Source organism: Morus notabilis, unplaced genomic scaffold, assembly GCF_000414095.1.
Source record: "Morus notabilis unplaced genomic scaffold, ASM41409v2 Scaffold816, whole genome shotgun sequence".
Taxonomy (NCBI): domain Eukaryota; kingdom Viridiplantae; phylum Streptophyta; class Magnoliopsida; order Rosales; family Moraceae; genus Morus; species Morus notabilis.
The window spans coordinates 49,607-67,052 of NW_010367329.1; the positions used below are offsets into that span (position 1 = coordinate 49,607).

The window sequence follows — 17,446 nt, forward strand, 5'->3', positions numbered from 1 at the left end:
CGTTCTAGCCTCGTTCTAGCTTTCCACGGAGAGATGTTCCACGTAAGTGTGGTAATTTGTGCTAGTGAGTCATGTTCGTGTAAACCGTTTATTAATTGTGTTAAAAAACATTAACCTAAACACGATCTGCTTATTAAACGTGTCAAAAATATTAATCCAAACACAGTCTATTTATTACTCGTGTTAATCGTGTCAATGCGTATAATCCGTTTAGATTAATATATTAAATAAATAACTAATATAATAATAACTTATTTAACACTGTGAAGACCTTTTAAGAAAAATGAATGAATTTTACCTACAAATAATAAAATTCACATTATTTGTATTTAATGTGTCATATAAACTTTCATGTTATATCACATATCATTAGATTGCAGATGACACATATAGTTAATCGTGTTACTTCGTATTAAAATGTCAACCCTAACCTAATACATTTATTAATCGTATTAATCGTGTCAATCTGATTATGACCAAAACTCATTTATAATAAATCTAAACTCACTAACTTCGTATTACCAGCCTTAAACTCCCCCGGTCTATTTTGGATATATTATATTGGAAAGGATGAAAATGGAACGTGGGCAATTATTATAGAAGTTGTTTAAGCTTTGAGCTTGCAGTTTACCAGTTGGCGTGGGTAGTGTGGTGAAGTTGAGTTGGTGTAGTTGTAATTATGTGCATGAATGCTAGGCTCTGAAGTCAATTCTCGATGCATCTTTAAATTTTTTCCACGTAAAATTAATGCTTCCATGTACAGAATACGACATCGTAATACGGGATGTCAAAGACTCAACAACTAGGCACAAAAAACGTAAACATACAATATGAGAAACAAAAGTAATTCGAAACAAAAAAAAAAAAAAAAGGCACAATAATATTTTTATGCATATGTAAATAAGGCAAGTTTTATTTAAATTGAGTTTATGATAACAAGAGTCCGTTTGATATTATTTTTAAAGACTGCTTTTAACTTTTTTAAACAAGTTACAATAATTTAAAGTGTTTGATAAATCCTCATTTTACTTTTTAAAAATTATAATCAAACAATAAAAATTGAGAAACAAGTCAGCAGTTGCTTTTGTTATAAACATCTGTCTATTACATTGGGCAACATCTAAAGGCTAGATAGCTAAACTTAGATCTAAGAGCTTATTAGATCTCACTTCAAATACGGCTGGCGTCTAAAGCAGTTGCCCAATGCCTTGAGTGACATCTAAAACATTAGACTTATATTTAAACTAATATATTTTCCAAACTCCATATTCACACACTAAGCATATTTCATAATTTTATAAACAAGTTCAAATTTAAATTTTTATTCTCCTAATTGAGATCTTCTAATAGAGTTATTCCCTTTTTTTTTTCAATAGAAAAATTAAGTTATTCCTAAAAATTAAGAAAAAAAATTAAGAAACTAGCCTTTGATTTATTTTCTCTATTAGAAAAAGGAGGGAAAGATCCATCACCGTTTTAAAGTGCGTATTGTATGGAGGACGGAATTAGAATAGTGCGAACAGTTATTACCCCAAATCAAAAACACTGCTGCTCTCCTCTAAATTCCATAGACTCTCCCCACATGAGACATGAGCTCTACGCTTCTCTTCACGATCTTTTCTCTTCTTTGATCGGTACGATATTATTCGCTCGCACTTTTCTGCACTTGTAAATCTGTGTGTGTGTGTTTAGGGTCAGCAATTTCAGACACGACATGATGAAACGATACGAAAATGACACAAGATAAATGAGTTTGGATCGCATGATTATTAACTAGGTCGTTATGGACTGGCACGAATAACACGAAAATAAATTAACTGGATTAGTACCAACTCGTTTAACACACTTAACCCGTTTAGTTATACGGGCCGTTAACGGGCTAATACGACACGGCACGGCCCGTCCATTTATAACCCATATACCAAAATGTAAACACGAATTACCTGTGTTAATTTCGATTCAGAATTTTGAATTTTGATTTGTTTATATGAATTTTATTTTCCCTTTTTCTCTGCTCCTCATCGCAGTTCGCTTATTGAAGCGCACAAAGTCTAACACCATTGTACTTAGTGGCGGTGGAAAGACTCTTCTTTTCTATCAGGTAAGCATTCTCGGTTTTTGTTAATTTTGATAATTTACCTTTTAAGTTCCAGCAGCTGTGTAGAATTTGATGCCATTTAACGGTTCTTCTACATTTATTTACTCGTTAGATTATTGGGAGTTGGTAATTAAGCTTCAATTGCAACCACTAACTAGGTTTTTTTTTCAATTTTTTTTTTTTCATCTGACCATATGGGTATTATCCTATGTTGGTAGCTTTTTTCCATTTTTTTTTTTATTTGATGCACTAGATGAGCAATTATGAATGTTATTTGTATTTTTTTTTTTTTTTTAGAAAAATGGATCAAAATTGCTTCTTTCGAGTATTGCATGTTCCTTCTAATTGCAACAATTGGGTCTTGCCGGTATTGATTTTCACTTTTGGAACATTTTTCTTAGTGATTATTCAGTAGTTCCATTGAAAACTATGTATTAGGAGTTGCTAATTAAAAGAATTTGTGATGGTGTATCGAAACAAAAAAGAAAAGAAATTGATGCTCATTTCCGAAATGGACTGATCGTGCAAGAGGGATTTCTATTTTCTAATTTGTATGAGTCTATGAATGACCTAATTAATGAGGTCTTTGTTTAAAATTTTTCTCAAAACTAATACTAAATCTACTATTTGAAGTTGCTTATGTATATTTCCACTGTTTTCAGGATGTGGGAATTCATATTTTGATTGCTGCTATTTAAAGAACCAAAAAAATTGGCCTTACTACCTACATAAATTATAGCCGCCTACATTTACCTTTCTTTTATTTTCAAGTCTCAAACCTAACCTCTCAACTCACACCATTTTCAAAGTTCAGACCTCTTTTATGTTAGGAGAGGAGGTAGATGCCAGAAAAATAAAATCAGTAACTGATGTCGTTTCGTAAATTCGTGTTTTTAATTTGAGCTAGAATGTGACATTTTTTAAAACTTTTAACTGTAACAAAAAAATTAGATGTGACATTTTCTGAGAGCTTTTAATTGTAGAAACTTAAAATTGAAAACTCGAATCGTTCAAATTAATTAAGCCTGAATTATTGAAGCAATGACAAGGACCAAGAAGCTACCAGAAACCATATTCATTCATGATTTTGTTGTATTTGTCTAAGAAGGGAATCATAGTTTTGGCTTTATTATAGACCTTTTTATTACTTTAAAAATGAACAAAGACGGTAGGATAAAGGTACTAAGCAAATAGACAATGGGAATTGGCCATTTAGCAAACACAAGGCGCCAATATAGATAACTACAAATTCATCTTTTCTCTGCTTTGTTTATCCATAAGAAACGGCACCAATTGTTAAGAGAGACGAAGCTTCCACTTTCCATTAGCAAATTATTGGTGTGACTTTGTGTAGAGTACATATGAAATGACTAATATTTGGCGCATCAAAATTTGAGCATTGACTGAAGGTTTTTTTTTTTTTTTGGGTACTTTTTATTTGTCACACAAACCAAGCACAAAAGTATCATTCATGCTTATCCTTCTAATAAATGGAAATATTCATTTTTGTAGGGGAAACGTGTAAAGATTGGAGGAAAAAAAAAAAGGTGGGGACAAAGCGTGTAAAGATTAAAGGCAAGTCTAGGCTATGTATTGACTACGGAAGTTTCCTTTTTTTTCTTTTTTTTTTTCCCGCTAAAACTACGGAAGTTTCTTTGAACGCACAGCAACGTTACTAAATCCAATATTCCAAAAAAAAAAAAAAAGAAAAAAAAAAAAGAGAGAAACAAACAAAAATAATGAATCCTTTACTTGCTAGGGCTTATGCAATTTATGCCTTCTTTCAATTCCACCATTTAAATGTTGTTCAGTAGTTAAGTGTGTTCCTTTGTTTGTTTTCTATTTGAATGCACACCGAGTCAAAAAAATTTCAGTTTGATACCATGCAAATAATAATAATAATAATAATAAAATTAAACAAAGTTTTTATTAAATGCCGAAATAGTAAAATATTAATTATTGAGTGCTGCTGCAGTAATAATTATTCTTAGAGAGATACATATTAATAATTTAATGAGATCTTAATTATTATTTTTCTTATAAAATGAAGTAAAATTTGAAAGTTGGGTGGAAACATGTGCTCAGTCATTTCAAGACATTATTCAAATGAATGGTTTTTTTTTTTTTTTTTTTAAAGTGAAAACTTGCATTTATTCCAAAAAAGGCTAAATCAGCTTGAACAATACACTGATGAATCTAGAACAAGAGTCTAATAAAAACTGTGAACACATCGAGAAAAAATAGAGTTTGCTAACATGTGGGTTACAAAATTTTCATAACGGGAAATAGAGCAAACAAAACCACAATGATAATGGTTCGTAGCTCGTTACAGTATTTTTTTCATAAAAAACACACGTAAACTGAAAATAGTTATGAATCATAATTTTGAATCCGTAAACTAAACATCCACTAAAATTCTGAAAATAATATCATGGATAATGTTTGAATTGGATGAACGAGAAGATAGACTTTGAATTGCACGAATCACAATTATCGCGTCCAATTCTATCACCCAATTAGAGAAACCTTGAGCTTGAGCTGGGAGAACCGCTTCCCAGACTGCCATGCATTCCGCAATGTGGGGAAAAAAAGGTACCAAAAAGACGTTTAGCTACAGCTGCTAAAACCTGGACATTAATGGTTTATGTCAAGGAAGCATGAATATTGACTTTTGAGGAGAACGAAAGAAAATGGGGGAAAACGTAACAAACAAAAGCAAAAAAAAAAAAAAAAAAGCAAAAAAAAAGAAAAAAAAGAAAGCATGTAATACGTACGAAAGGAAAAACAAAATTTGTTATGTGGTGGTTAGTGGTTTGTGCTTACTTTAAATGTTTCTTTGTCGATGGCAATGTAGATTTTTACTAATCATGTTAAATAATTATACAACTGAAAATGTGATTATAAAGTTACTACGTTGTTATATTTTTAAAATATTTCAAAAACTTTGCTATATTTTAATTCTACTAGATCAAATCTCATAGTTTTTACAATAGGAAAAGGAGAAAAATTTCTCTTAAAAGTTTGGACTAGCTAAACAAACTGACTCGAAACCCGATACTGTTGCCAAGGTCCCAGGCCCGGTTGGGAACAAATCTCTTTTAAATTTACTCTTAAAATGACCTTATAAAGTTTGGATCCATCGGGCTGTGGAATCAAGCCAAGCCGACCCTCATACTTTTAGAGTTGGGCTGGCCCAACTAAACGTAAATAATAGGTCAGAATAACCGACCCAAAATTTATATTTAAGCCGTTGAGCCCAGGCCGAAGAGCCTGAGCTTTCACCTCTAATTGAAGCCCATATTATATCATTTTCCTCTTTCCCCTAAATTTTTTCACCTTTAGTTGAAGCCCATGTTATAACATTTTAAGATTCCTCCAGAAGGCCCAAAAGTTTATGCCCATATCCAGTTAGTTCTTAATTCTAAAGGGTTACAATTTGAGAGGACGCAATAACCATTGTTGATTGTGCTGTGATTTAGGGTTGGTAAATTTTCCGTAACATTTCTATATTATCACCGGTAAATTATGATATTTTCTTGTGACGCGAGTTTTAATTGTCTTAATTATTAAAATTTGAATGTTTTTTGTTTGTTAATTAGAATTCCTTGCGTATTAATTTTTTTTTTCTAGCAAAAGAAATATTTTTTGGAAACTCGAGAAATTTTTACCCAATCTAAGTATTTTTGTAAGATTACATTTATCACCTCCCGTTTAATTCGCTAATTTAAGTTTTTAATTCGAATTGAGATGTGATTTTATATAGCAAAAAATTAGATGTGACTGTTTCTGAGAGCTTTTTACTGTAGTAAAACTCGAATCAGTGAAATGAACGGGGTAAACTTTTAAAAAATGGAAACTCGAGAAATTTTTACACGATCTAAGTATTTTTGTAAGATTACATTTATCACCTCCCGTTTAATTCGCTAATTTAAGTTTTTAATTCGAATTGAGATGTGATTTTATATAGCAAAAAATTAGATGTGACTGTTTCTGAGAGCTTTTTACTGTAGTAAAACTCGAATCAGTGAAATGAACGGGGTAAACTTTTAAAAAATGGAAACTCGAGAAATTTTTACACGATCTAAGTATTTTTGTAAGATTACATTTATCACCTCCTAAACTTTTGAAAAATGAGTTTCGGCCTCAATATTTTTTGAATTTGTAAAGGCCTTATTTGGTTCAAAGATTCAAATTGTTGATTTAATTTGAATTGTGGTGATTTGAATTGCAGTGCATTGAATTGTGATTCGGATCGATGCTTGGATATACAAATAAATTATAATTTAAATTGAGAATAGAATCCGAACTGCGTTTGAATAAAATGTTGAAAACTGTCACTAGAGTTTTGTAACAAATCTTATAAAATCTCATTGTAAATGACATTAAAAAATGCGCAATATGAATGGAGATTTGTTCCTCTCTTCATTGTGAAAATATTAGAAAAAATCATCTCAATAAAAATTAAAACGAATAAATCATAATATTTTTAAGTTTGAAATCGAAGAAAGAGAAAAAGTAGAATCATAATTGTTTTCATTGTAAAAAATAATTATGATTGTTAAAATTTAAGAGAATAGTAAATTTTAAAATTTAAGAGTTTAAACCATTATTAATAGTTTGAATTATCTTCTATCAAACATCAATTTGAATTATGAGCAATATTTGAAACTTAAACAAACAAATAGGGCAAAAATGACCCAAACTGACACGTCCTCCCTCGGGTAGACTGCTGACCACCTTGGAGACCACGTTGTAAGTCCATTTCTTCTCAAGATCCACTTGGGGGCTCAAGCCCAACATGTCTTACATATATGAATCCCTATTCTCCCTACTCTTTCCAGATTCAGGCCCATAAATTGCAGTTAGCGGGCCTAAACAAGTGTTCGGCAAAGCCCAGTCAAAAACCATCAGCTGATTCGTGAACAGCTAAAACCTCAACACACTTGATGCCACTAAAACTCGCCACCTGTTCCATCTCACACTAATCCAACCTCCAAACACCACCACGTGTCAGACATTCCATATCCTAACCGCACCATATCATGTCGCCCCCAACCCGGTCCTCCATTTCACCCCAACACGCGCACGCTGGCTGATCTATTTTCAGTTTTCCTCTCTCCCTAAGCAAAGCATCAAAATTTTTTCTTTTATAAAAAAAAAAAAAAAAAAAAACAGTCAAAAGGAGAGAACAAAGAAAAAGCACACAAATCACAAGAGAGAGAGAGAGATCTTCCTTCTAAGGTTTCGGTTTCTCCGCAGAAAAAGCAAAAATGGCGTTGGAGTGGGTAGTTCTTGGGTACGCCGCGGGCGCAGAGGCGATCATGGTCCTTCTCCTGACGATCCCCGGCCTCAGCAGCCTCCGCAAGGGCCTCGTCGCCGTCACCAAGAACCTCCTGAAGCCGTTCCTCTCCATCGTCCCGTTCTGCATCTTCCTGTTGATGGACATCTACTGGAAGTACGAGACCCGGCCGAGCTGCGAGGCCGAGTCGTGCACGCCGTCGGAGCACCTCCGCCACCAGAAGTCCATCATGAAGAGCCAGCGCAACGCCCTCCTCATCGCCGCCGCCTTGATTTTCTACTGGCTCCTCTACTCCGTCACGCACCTCGTCATCAGGATCGAGCAGCTCAACCAGCGCGTCGAACGCCTCAAGAATCGCGACTGAGTGTTAGGGTTTGTGATTTGATATTTTCCAATCGAATTGACCTTTTCTTTCTGTGGTACTACTGTGTTAGGTTTTGTTGTTTGGTTGCGTTCCAATCGGATGTTTTCTATGGAGTACTCGAAAATTTTTTATTGTATCTGCTTAATTTCAGTCGAAGTTAATGGAGGATTTTCTTCGAAAATGTGTTTCTGATAGATGAAAAGGTTATATCAATAAAACACGCGTTTCGATCTATATCGTGGAATTTTCGTTGTTTTTTGGATGTTAGGTTTTGTGATTTGGTTGCGTTCGGATCTGTTTCGATCTTTAGAATGTTCACTTTTGTTGTGTATCGCACTTGCACCTGTACTTAGGGCATTTTGGCTCCTAATTTGTATTTGGGGCTTCTATTCTGACGGAACCAAATGAATCTGGATAATGAAAATGGTGTGTTATTCTGAGCATTTGAATTCATTTTGGGGGAAAATGTTTAATTCAGTGACGAAATTTTATTGCAATTGGGGGTTTTGGCTCCTATTTGTATTTTGGGGCCTCCATTTTGATGGAATCAATGCGTTATAGTGGGGGTTGGCTGTTCATTTCCTGTCTAATTACTATGTGACATTGTTGAAGCAAATCGTTCTTGCTTCTGAGAACGTGATTGAGTTTGTTTTGTGTTAGAAGTTAGAATCATAAATTGATTTGTGCGTTGCAGATGCTGGATAAATGTAACTTGATACGTGATTCATGATTGCTTATGACTTATAGTAGACATGAATTAGGGGGTCAAATTCAAGCTCTGGCTTGGCGTTATGTGTAGGTTAGGAATATTTTGTTTTGGAACTCTGCTTTAGTTGTTGGTTCTTGAAGCATATTAATTAATTCTCAAATTATGATTTGTGGGTTTCAGCTTTTAAGTTTTCGGAATGATGTTGCATTAACTTGGTAGTCTGGTTATTGGAATCACATTCGTAATGCAACTTTCCAAATTCGAAATCCATTTGTTGTTGGCCTCAACACGATGCAAGAATAGGTCTAGGACATTGTACCAATGAGTTTCTTTGTCCTTTCCAATTCAGTTCCCCTTCCCCCTCTTTACAGATGCCCCATTGTGGGTTATATATTGTTATTGCATCTTGGTATATATCTAGGTAGCCCTGACTGGTTACCGTTGAAGATGTGAACTTTGGCTATATTTTTGGCTTGATTTCCTTTCAAGTTATTGACTAAAGATGGTAATTATAGCTTGCTCATATGTTGTTATTGAATACTGATCTATTCATCTAGTTAGCCCGCTCTGGGTAGTGGGTACTGTTGAAAAATGTGGTCTTTGGCTAATTTTTTTTCCATGAAGTAATTACATAAAACGTCTACTATGAAATGTTTGAATCTAAAAATGTCTACTGTTACACAATATTACAAAAATGTCTGTTTGGTATAAATATTGGACTTGTTATACCTATTATACCCCTTTGCTATATTTTGAGCACTTTCCTTACATAATTAAGTGTATATCCTGATGCATTTTATTTTCCGGTTTCTTTTTTTATTTGACATTGCCTTTTTTGTTGGGGGGATAATTAATACGATATTTTTGTGATTAAATGACTTATTGAGTTGACTGATTTCATTTTCCCTTCCATATTTATAGTTTGAATTTTAGTTTAAAACTCAATTATGCTCAACGTTTCAGTTCTGCTCCATATTCACTCATTTTGCCTTCCTATTTGCTTGGTTTTTCTTTCCACCAGGTTTGCTTGTCCCTTTTTTCTCGTTTCCTGCAATTCTTTTTCTTTTTGTTCTGTTTTAGAGGTCCTTTTTAAGTTCATGGACGATTTAAATTTTTAGTTATCAAGTTTTTAGTTGAGGTCTGCTTTGTTGTCTTCTTTTTCTCTCATTCTCTTTTTCTGTTTGTGTTGAGGTGGGTGTATTCTTTGTTGTTTGCTTTAATATTTCTATTATGTTTTTGATGTCTTGTTTTTTCATTTTTCTTTTATTTTTTTGTTTACACTTGTTCATTTTCATTGTTGTAATGATATCATTACAACAAGGAAAATGAATTTATTTTTCTTCGTAATGACATTATGATTATTACATAAATCATCAATCTTTACATTATTGGTTTTATTTTGTATATAAATTTTATATTCTTTTTCATAATTATTATCACTCAACAGCTTGTTTATATTATTTTATTCATTCTGATTCATTATTATGTAATTATCATTCAAATAGTGAATGTGTGAATTAATGAAATTGAGCTTTATTTTTTCCCTTACAATCATAAAATGTCTTTCTTTATGTGTTTATTTATTGTGTATACTCGTGTTGTTTCAATTTTTTTTCATAAACTTTTATATTCAATCTGTTTCATAATGACATCTCTATTAAAATAATGAAATGCATTTTATTGAGTATATTTTCATATTTCTAATGTATTACAAGTTATATTTCACAATGACATCTCTATTAAAATAATGAAATGCATTTTATTGAGTATATTTTCATGTTTCTAATGTATTACAAGTTATATTTCATAATGATATTATCATTATGTTAATGAAAATACATACTCATTTATACATTATGGTGTTTTTTCGGTATTATATTCATTTTGATAATGAAGATTAATTTATTACATCTCTGATCTTTCATATTTTTAGATGATTACTATTTCCTTGCGAATTGTTATATTCATTATTGTTTGATCATTACAATAATAAAAAATCTTTCTTTATCATGAGTTCGTGCCTCGTGTATTCTCGTTTCAGATTTCTTACAAACTTTTATTATCATCAGTCTATTTCATAATGACTAATGACGTCTCTACTAAAATAATGAAAATGTTTATTCTTGATACATTTGTGTTTCTTATGTTTGATAAGTTCTATTTCATAATGATATTATCATTATCTTAATGAAAATGCATATTCATTTGTATATGGTGGAGGGGGTTGTGGAAGGACTTCGTTTATGGAGCTGGTGATTTTAATTTTTCTTAATCAAAAAGTTTGTTTTGTGTTTAAATGGAACGCATTTTCCCAATATATATATATATATATATATTAAGAAAATTATGTGATGCTTTTATTATTTTTTAAAGAAAGTTTACCTTTATTTAAATAGGCATCTTTCATTAAATGTAATATTCAAGTTTCATTTGACTTTCGTATTCAAAATCAAATTATGATTTTATTTTGAAGACTTTCCTATTTTGATGTTTTATTTTATTTTTTTCTTTTTCATTATTTAAGGATATAAGCGTCTTAGTGGATATTTTTGTAGATAAATAAATAAGTATACATTTTTAAATTCAGGGTGCTCAAATAAACGTTTACGTAGATAACCCTTTTTCGATGGTTTCTTTTCAAGTAAATGAGTAGAGTCGTGTCAATTATAGCTTGTTCATTTTACTTGCAAAACTTATGTTTTTTCCTTGTCTGGTTTTTTTCTTTGCTTATAAATAATAGTCAGATTCTTGAGCTGATATAAAGAAGCTGAGGTGAGTTTTTGAAAGAGCCAACATGGAAAATCGATTATTAACAATGTAGAACATGCACAAAGCAGACTAGTTTTCAACGCAAATCCTGTTTTTTCTTAAATTTATAGTAGGTTCCTTGCATTTTTTCCTCCGAATGTTTTTCCATAAATGTGACTCTCTTGGCCCTTGCCCGTGATGGTTGACATAATAGAAGTGAGCTTTAAGCATTCTAATAAGTAATAAAAATGTTGAGTTTATAAAGTGGTACAAGTTTCTTATTAGTCATTTAAGAGCATTTTTTAAGAAGTTGCGTTTTGCAGTGTTGGCCGAAATCTGTTCCGGAAGGCAAAACTTTTTAAAAAACAATCCGAACACGTAAAAACAGCTTTCGGGGCTTAGGAATGCAGAAACTGCTTCTTTCTAGTAAGCAATGTCAAAAATTCACTTCCCTCTGCTTGTTCATCAAATTAACATCAGATATTTTTGCTTAAGCAAGTTCAATGGTGCAGAGTAGATGATCAAAGTGAATGAAAGTTGTCCTTGACACTGAACCTTTGAAGCTTCAATATGACCGTTGGTGTTGAATGACCAAGAGAGGCCTAGTTGGGATGAATTTTTCTACTCAATATTTTTAGGTTTAAGTGCATAATATCCCATAATTTGGCAAATGTTTTCCGTCTCTAATATCCCTTTGACGAGGACAAGACGGCTTTTACATGGTTTCGTTTGGAAATTTTGAATGTGATAATCACACTACATGGCATAATTTCATACATTGTTTTGAAATTTTGTAAAATTTTCAAAATATTACAAATATAGTAAAATGACATAATAATTATCATAATGATATCATATTTTGTATTATAAATGATATAAAATTTTGTTATTCTTTTAATATTTTAAAATATTTGCTAAATATATACTTTGATATTCAAATTTTTACAGTCCTCATGGTCGAAACCCACTTTTGGAGAAATAAAAAACAATAAAAAGACTAAGAGAAATATGTGGTTCCACTCTCTGATCTAGGGGTGTAAGGAATCACTCCAAACTTAACTAATCCGGCCTACCTGACCCTACCCTACCCGAAAATATAGGGGTTTTTTTTCGGTCTAAAATTGGCTCAACCCGCAATGGGCGGGTAGGGTCGTGGGCCAAGCTCCATTTACCCCGTGTAACCCTACTTTACCGAAAAACACACTGAGTGTTAAAAAAAAACCCTACACCTCACCTACCTCAGCCCCAAAATTAGACTCGAAAAACTCTCTGCGCCTTCTTGGGTTGTTCTCCATTGCAGAACTGTTTTTGTTCGTGCTTCACCATAACTAGAATGAAGATCGGGTGGAATAACCGGCATTGGTAAGAATATGGGAATAACCTTTTCTTTGTTTTTGTTGTTTTTCGAGTCTAATTTTGTTTTCACTTTGATTAAGACTCTAATCTTGGTCCGTAGGATTGTAACGTGTTTGCCTAAAACTGAGAAAATTGCGTCAGCAATCTCTAGACAGAGGCCCAACGTCCAGCCTAAACTAATTAACCCGAGCCTACCTGAGGTCACTTAAAAGGTTACGGGTTTGTGGGCCGAAAAGGGTATTGCGGCTCAAAATTTCCTCAACCCGCAGTGTGCAGCTCAGCCTAATTTTTTGGCCCAACTCGAGCCTACCCGGCCGAATTACACCCCAAGGCTTATAAAAAATTCTAAAATGAAAAAAAAAAGGAGGAAGAAGAAGCTAATTTGCTGATTTGGCTTGTTATTGGAGGAGCATCAAAACTATCATCTGCAAGCATCACCGTAACTGAAAAGCGTACAAACGGAAGAACGACCAAACCGCCAATAACAATAAAATCTCTTTTGGCTCGAACAAAATCGCCAATTACCATTATTCAACTACTGCTTCTTTCTTCTCTGCTTTCCAATTAGATTTTTCTTTCCTTTTGTTCCCTCCAAAGGCCAACACTTTTTTCTCCAAGAAAATCCTCCCACTATTTTCCGAGAAAATCCTCTTTAAAGCTCCTGTTTCCCTCCTAAAAGTAGACGACTCAAAATAAAATCTTTTTGTCTTTCCTAGAAAGTTAGATTAGATTACTGATTTTACCTTTGATTTTGATTTCTTTCGCATTTTTTCTAATAAAAAGCTCACGATCAAGAAATGGACGACGTGAAAGACAAGGTCAAGGGGTTCATGAAAAAAGTCAACAGTTCGTTGTCGTCCTCATCTTCCTCTTCCGGTAAATTCAAAGGCCAAGGGAGAGTCTTGGGATCGGCTTCTTCAGGTCCTTCCAATCCGATTCCGCATCGTTCGTCGCAGATTCCCCAATCAAAGCCCCTTTCGGCTCCGAATTCGAAACCTGCGAATTCTCCGAAAACACCGAGTGTTTCCGATCAGAGGAGGTCTGATTCTTCGAATCCGGATCGAGAACCGGCTAATGGGTTCGACCCTTTTGACACGCTGATCACCATCGGGAAGAGATCTCAAAATGGGTATTCGGTGCAGGTTTTCGAGTGTCCGATTTGTGGGCAGTCGTTTAGGACAGAGGAGGAGGTTTCTGAACATGTTGAAAGCTGTGTCAATAACAACAGTGATAATACAGTTGAAAATGGGGGTTCGAATAACGAGAATGATTCGTCGGAGAGTGAGTTGGAGGCTTGCATTGGCGCGTTTCTTTCGGGAGAATTGGCGTCCGGGTCTGTTGAGATTGTGTTTAAGCTGTTGAACAACGTAGTTAGGGAACCTGAGAATGCCAAGTTCAGGAGGATTCGGATGGGTAATGCGAAGATAAAAGAGGCGGTTGTTGATGTCGCGGGAGGGGTCGAGTTGTTGGAGTTTGTGGGGTTTGAATTGAAAGAGGAGGATGGGGAAATGTGGGCAGCAATGGAGGTTCCCTCTGAGGAGCGAATTCGTTTGATAAAGCATGCAATACGATTGCTTGAACCGCAGAAAGTGCAAGAACCGGGGAGGACAAGTGACTCCAAGCCGGTAGCTTCAGTGGAGGTGGAGGAGAAGGTTGAGCCAAAGAAGATTGACAGACAGGTATGTCGGTTTCTGTTGTTGAATTGTTATTCTGTGTTTACTTTTGCAACGTTAGCGTTTCATTGGTTACTGGTTGTTCAGTTTGTGATTCTTGGATTATTTGTTGCTAAAAAAGTAGGGAAATATTAGCGACTCTGAAGTTATATGCATTAATTGATACAGAACCTTTGAATGGTGAATTCTTTAGTAGATACAGAACCTTTATGTGGTGAATTCTTTATCTTTGTATATATGGTAAAGATTCTCAAAATTCTTTATCTTTGTATATATGGTAAAGATTCTCAGATTAAGAGAAATTTCTGAAGTTAACAAGCTGATTTTTTATTCGAGAGAAAGAGAGAGCCCTATTTCAGTCACTAGACATGATGATGAACTTGTGGAAAAAAATTCCCTGCATCAGTACAACAAGCTGTCATTTTGTGATTACAAGAAAAGAGCTCTTAGGAGTTCAAATTCTCATAAGCTTTCTTTGATTTCTGCTCGAAGTGGTTTAGAAACCAAAGTAAGATTTGAGGAACTTGAGATAGTTTATTCTGAGTTGGAAACCAAAATTTGCATGAGATGTGTTTTCTTTCCCTTGACGAGTCAAGCTCGCAGGCCAAATAGTCGTACACTTCTAGTTTGATTGCAAGAGACTAGCAAGAGGACAATTAGTAAGGTCCATCATTTGAACAATGGCATTCGTGAGCAGTTTGTGGTGGCCTTATCATTTTTTTTCTCAAGATAGTTATTGCTTAAAACTCTAATATGAAGTATTTATGATCTAGTCATCGTGAGGAAGACGTTTGGTTTGGTTAGTCAAAAACAAACTAATTTAAAATAGAAGCCACATAAAAGTAAATGTGGAATGATATTTCAAATATTCTTAAGGAGGGAAATTATACGATGAAATCTCAATGACAATTATTATTAAAGTGGCCATTTTTTATATGAGTCCTCAGATGCAAGTATTGGCAAGAGCAAATTATTCCATAAACTAATCTGCTTTTCCCATATTAGGGGAAAGAACTGATCTCATATGGTTTCTTCATTATTTGACTTTCCATATTTTGAAATAAATTTGGGGTGATAGATGTGGTAATTTTGACATATTTGCAACGTAGCAGAGGAAACCAGCATGAATGCACGATGATGGTGGTGGCAAAGTGTTAAGTTTTAACAACAATTGATATGGGTGGCCGAATGGGGATGGCTATTAGTTTAGGAATGATGATACGCAGTAGTGATAAGCTTCCATTAATGCTTATGGTGGTAATGGCAATGCTAAGATGATGGAAGACAGTAAAGTGTAATGGCAACAATAGAATTATAGACGTGGTACTGTAATGGTAGGAGAAAAGTTTTATTGCTAATTCTCCAAGGAAAACGTAGTCTTTTTGCAGCACAGTAGTGGAAGTCCTTTCAAGTGTGTTCAAGGAAGGGGCACCATACAAGGGTGGAACTTCGCTCTGGTTTCATAGAGACAAATAGCACCTACGGCTTTCTTGGCTATACAACTATGTACAATTAAATGCCATACAATGGTGGAACTTAGTCTAGAGGACTTTCTTTTTGCATTTTGTATGTTGTCGTTTTTGCTCTTGCATATGATTCATGTTTAAAGTTTAATGAGGTCTGTTGAAAGTTTTTTCTTCTTTTGGTGCTTTATCATGTTTGTTAGTGTTCATAAGAGCCTTTTATGACCGTTGACTGATTCCTATTTTCTTGCATTTTTGGTTAGTTTAGACCAAGGTCTTCTTTTCTGTCCCCGAAAATGTAGCAGCAAAAATAGAGTTACCAGATTCGTTCTACAACCTCTCACTTGAAGAGGTGAAAAGAGAAGCTGAGATGAGAAAGAAAAAGTTGGCAGATTCACAGCTTTTGATCCCCAAGTCCTACAAAGAAAAGCAGGCAAAAGCTGCTAAAAGGAGGTATAAAAGAACTATTATCAGGATCCAGTTTCCTGATGGTGTGGTGCTCCAAGGTATTTTCAATCCATGGGAGCCAACAAGTTCTCTCTATCAGGTTAGTTATTCTTGGCCTTTTTTGTAATGGCTTTTATCTATCCCGAGCCTCCGTAAATGTCATTTATATGTCAAATTTATGCTTATGGTAAACGTTATTTATATCCTTTATCAGCTACAAGTTTGAACAACAATTAATCATTCCTAAACGTTGATATCTGCATGCCTGAGTTTCCAGTTTTTAGGATACATAAAATATCCACACAAAAAAATGTTGCTTGTTAAAGATTATAGAAATTTTACATTTTTGCACCTTATAATTTCCATATATATTGCTGCTCAGTATAGGTAAACTCTGCCTCTTTTAGGAAGTTTGCTTGATAAACAATTTACTCGGTCCAAAATAGAAATAATAATAATTGCACAATAAACAAACGTAAATATATCGCTGAGTATTCTTGGTGCAGATGTGGTTGATTTTGACTTGATTCTTTAGTGTCCAGGCTTGTGCTTGAGATATCATATCTAATTTTTTTATAATCTTCAGTTTGTTAGCTCAGCATTGAAAGAGCCAAGTTTGGAGTTCGAGCTGTTACATCCGTTGGTTATCAAACGGCGGGTGATCCCTTGTTTTCCTGCAGCAGGACAAAAACCAACAATACTAGAGGATGAGGATTTGGTCCCCGCGGCTCTCGTCAAGTTTAGACCAATCGAAACAGATTCCCTTGTTTTCACAGGGCTGCGCAATGAACTCCTAGAAATTATGGAACCGCTTGTAGTTGATACAGCTGTTGCTCTTGCATGAGCCTGAATCCAGGTACTAGCTTTCCTTGACCGTCTTCAGTTTGGAAACTAAAGCCTTCAGAATCAACCTGTGTTCTCTTGTTTGTGCTGTAACTTCTAGCTGATTACAATTTGAATGAATTTTCACACTTTTATATACGCCCTTTATCAGAGCCTAAAATGTCTAGGTTGTAAACTAAAATAAGTTGATCTGATAAAGAAAAAGTATGCTGGAGTTTGATATTGTCTTTCTTCATTTACAATCATGTGATATGTTGCTAATGGACCAAGACAATGGTTGGTCCAATGGTAAGACAATGGTGCCTTTTGATAAATCTATTGGAGCGTGGTTTTTGTTTTTTGCTTCGTTTGTCCAAAATATTGTGTAATAACACATAATATCTACTTTCTTCCTTGTACAATCTTTTGATCAAACAGTATCATGGACAGCGTTTACACACGATTGG

The 17,446-nt window shown here is 34.1% G+C and overlaps 2 protein-coding genes across 2 annotated transcripts; both read left to right on the plus strand.

Moving 5' to 3' along the window:
• Positions 1-7,262: 7,262 nt before the first annotated feature.
• LOC21387502 lies at positions 7,263-7,995 on the plus strand. Its single transcript, XM_010112301.2, has one exon. The coding sequence runs from the start codon at positions 7,369-7,371 to the stop codon at positions 7,759-7,761; it is 393 nt and encodes a 130-aa protein (XP_010110603.1). The 5' UTR covers positions 7,263-7,368; the 3' UTR covers positions 7,762-7,995.
• Positions 7,996-12,957: 4,962 nt separating this feature from the next.
• Positions 12,958-17,341, plus strand: LOC21387503 (plant UBX domain-containing protein 2). Its single transcript, XM_024174934.1, has 3 exons — positions 12,958-14,253; positions 15,979-16,257; positions 16,744-17,341. Exons 1-3 carry the CDS (start codon positions 13,372-13,374, stop codon positions 16,999-17,001), a joined length of 1,419 nt encoding a protein of 472 aa, XP_024030702.1. The 5' UTR covers positions 12,958-13,371; the 3' UTR covers positions 17,002-17,341.
• The last annotated feature ends 105 nt before the right edge of the window (positions 17,342-17,446 follow it).

Bases quoted from the DNA above. Each gene is read 5' to 3' on its own strand.
- LOC21387502 (XM_010112301.2), top strand. From the start codon at position 7,369: ATGGCGTTGGAGTGGGTAGTTCTTGGGTACGCCGCGGGCGCAGAGGCG.
- LOC21387503 (XM_024174934.1), top strand. From the start codon at position 13,372: ATGGACGACGTGAAAGACAAGGTCAAGGGGTTCATGAAAAAAGTCAAC. The intron at 14,254-15,978 runs GTATGTCGGTTT...TGGTTAGTTTAG, and splicing joins CAAAGAAGATTGACAGACAG to ACCAAGGTCTTCTTTTCTGT. The intron at 16,258-16,743 runs GTTAGTTATTCT...TATAATCTTCAG, and splicing joins CAACAAGTTCTCTCTATCAG to TTTGTTAGCTCAGCATTGAA.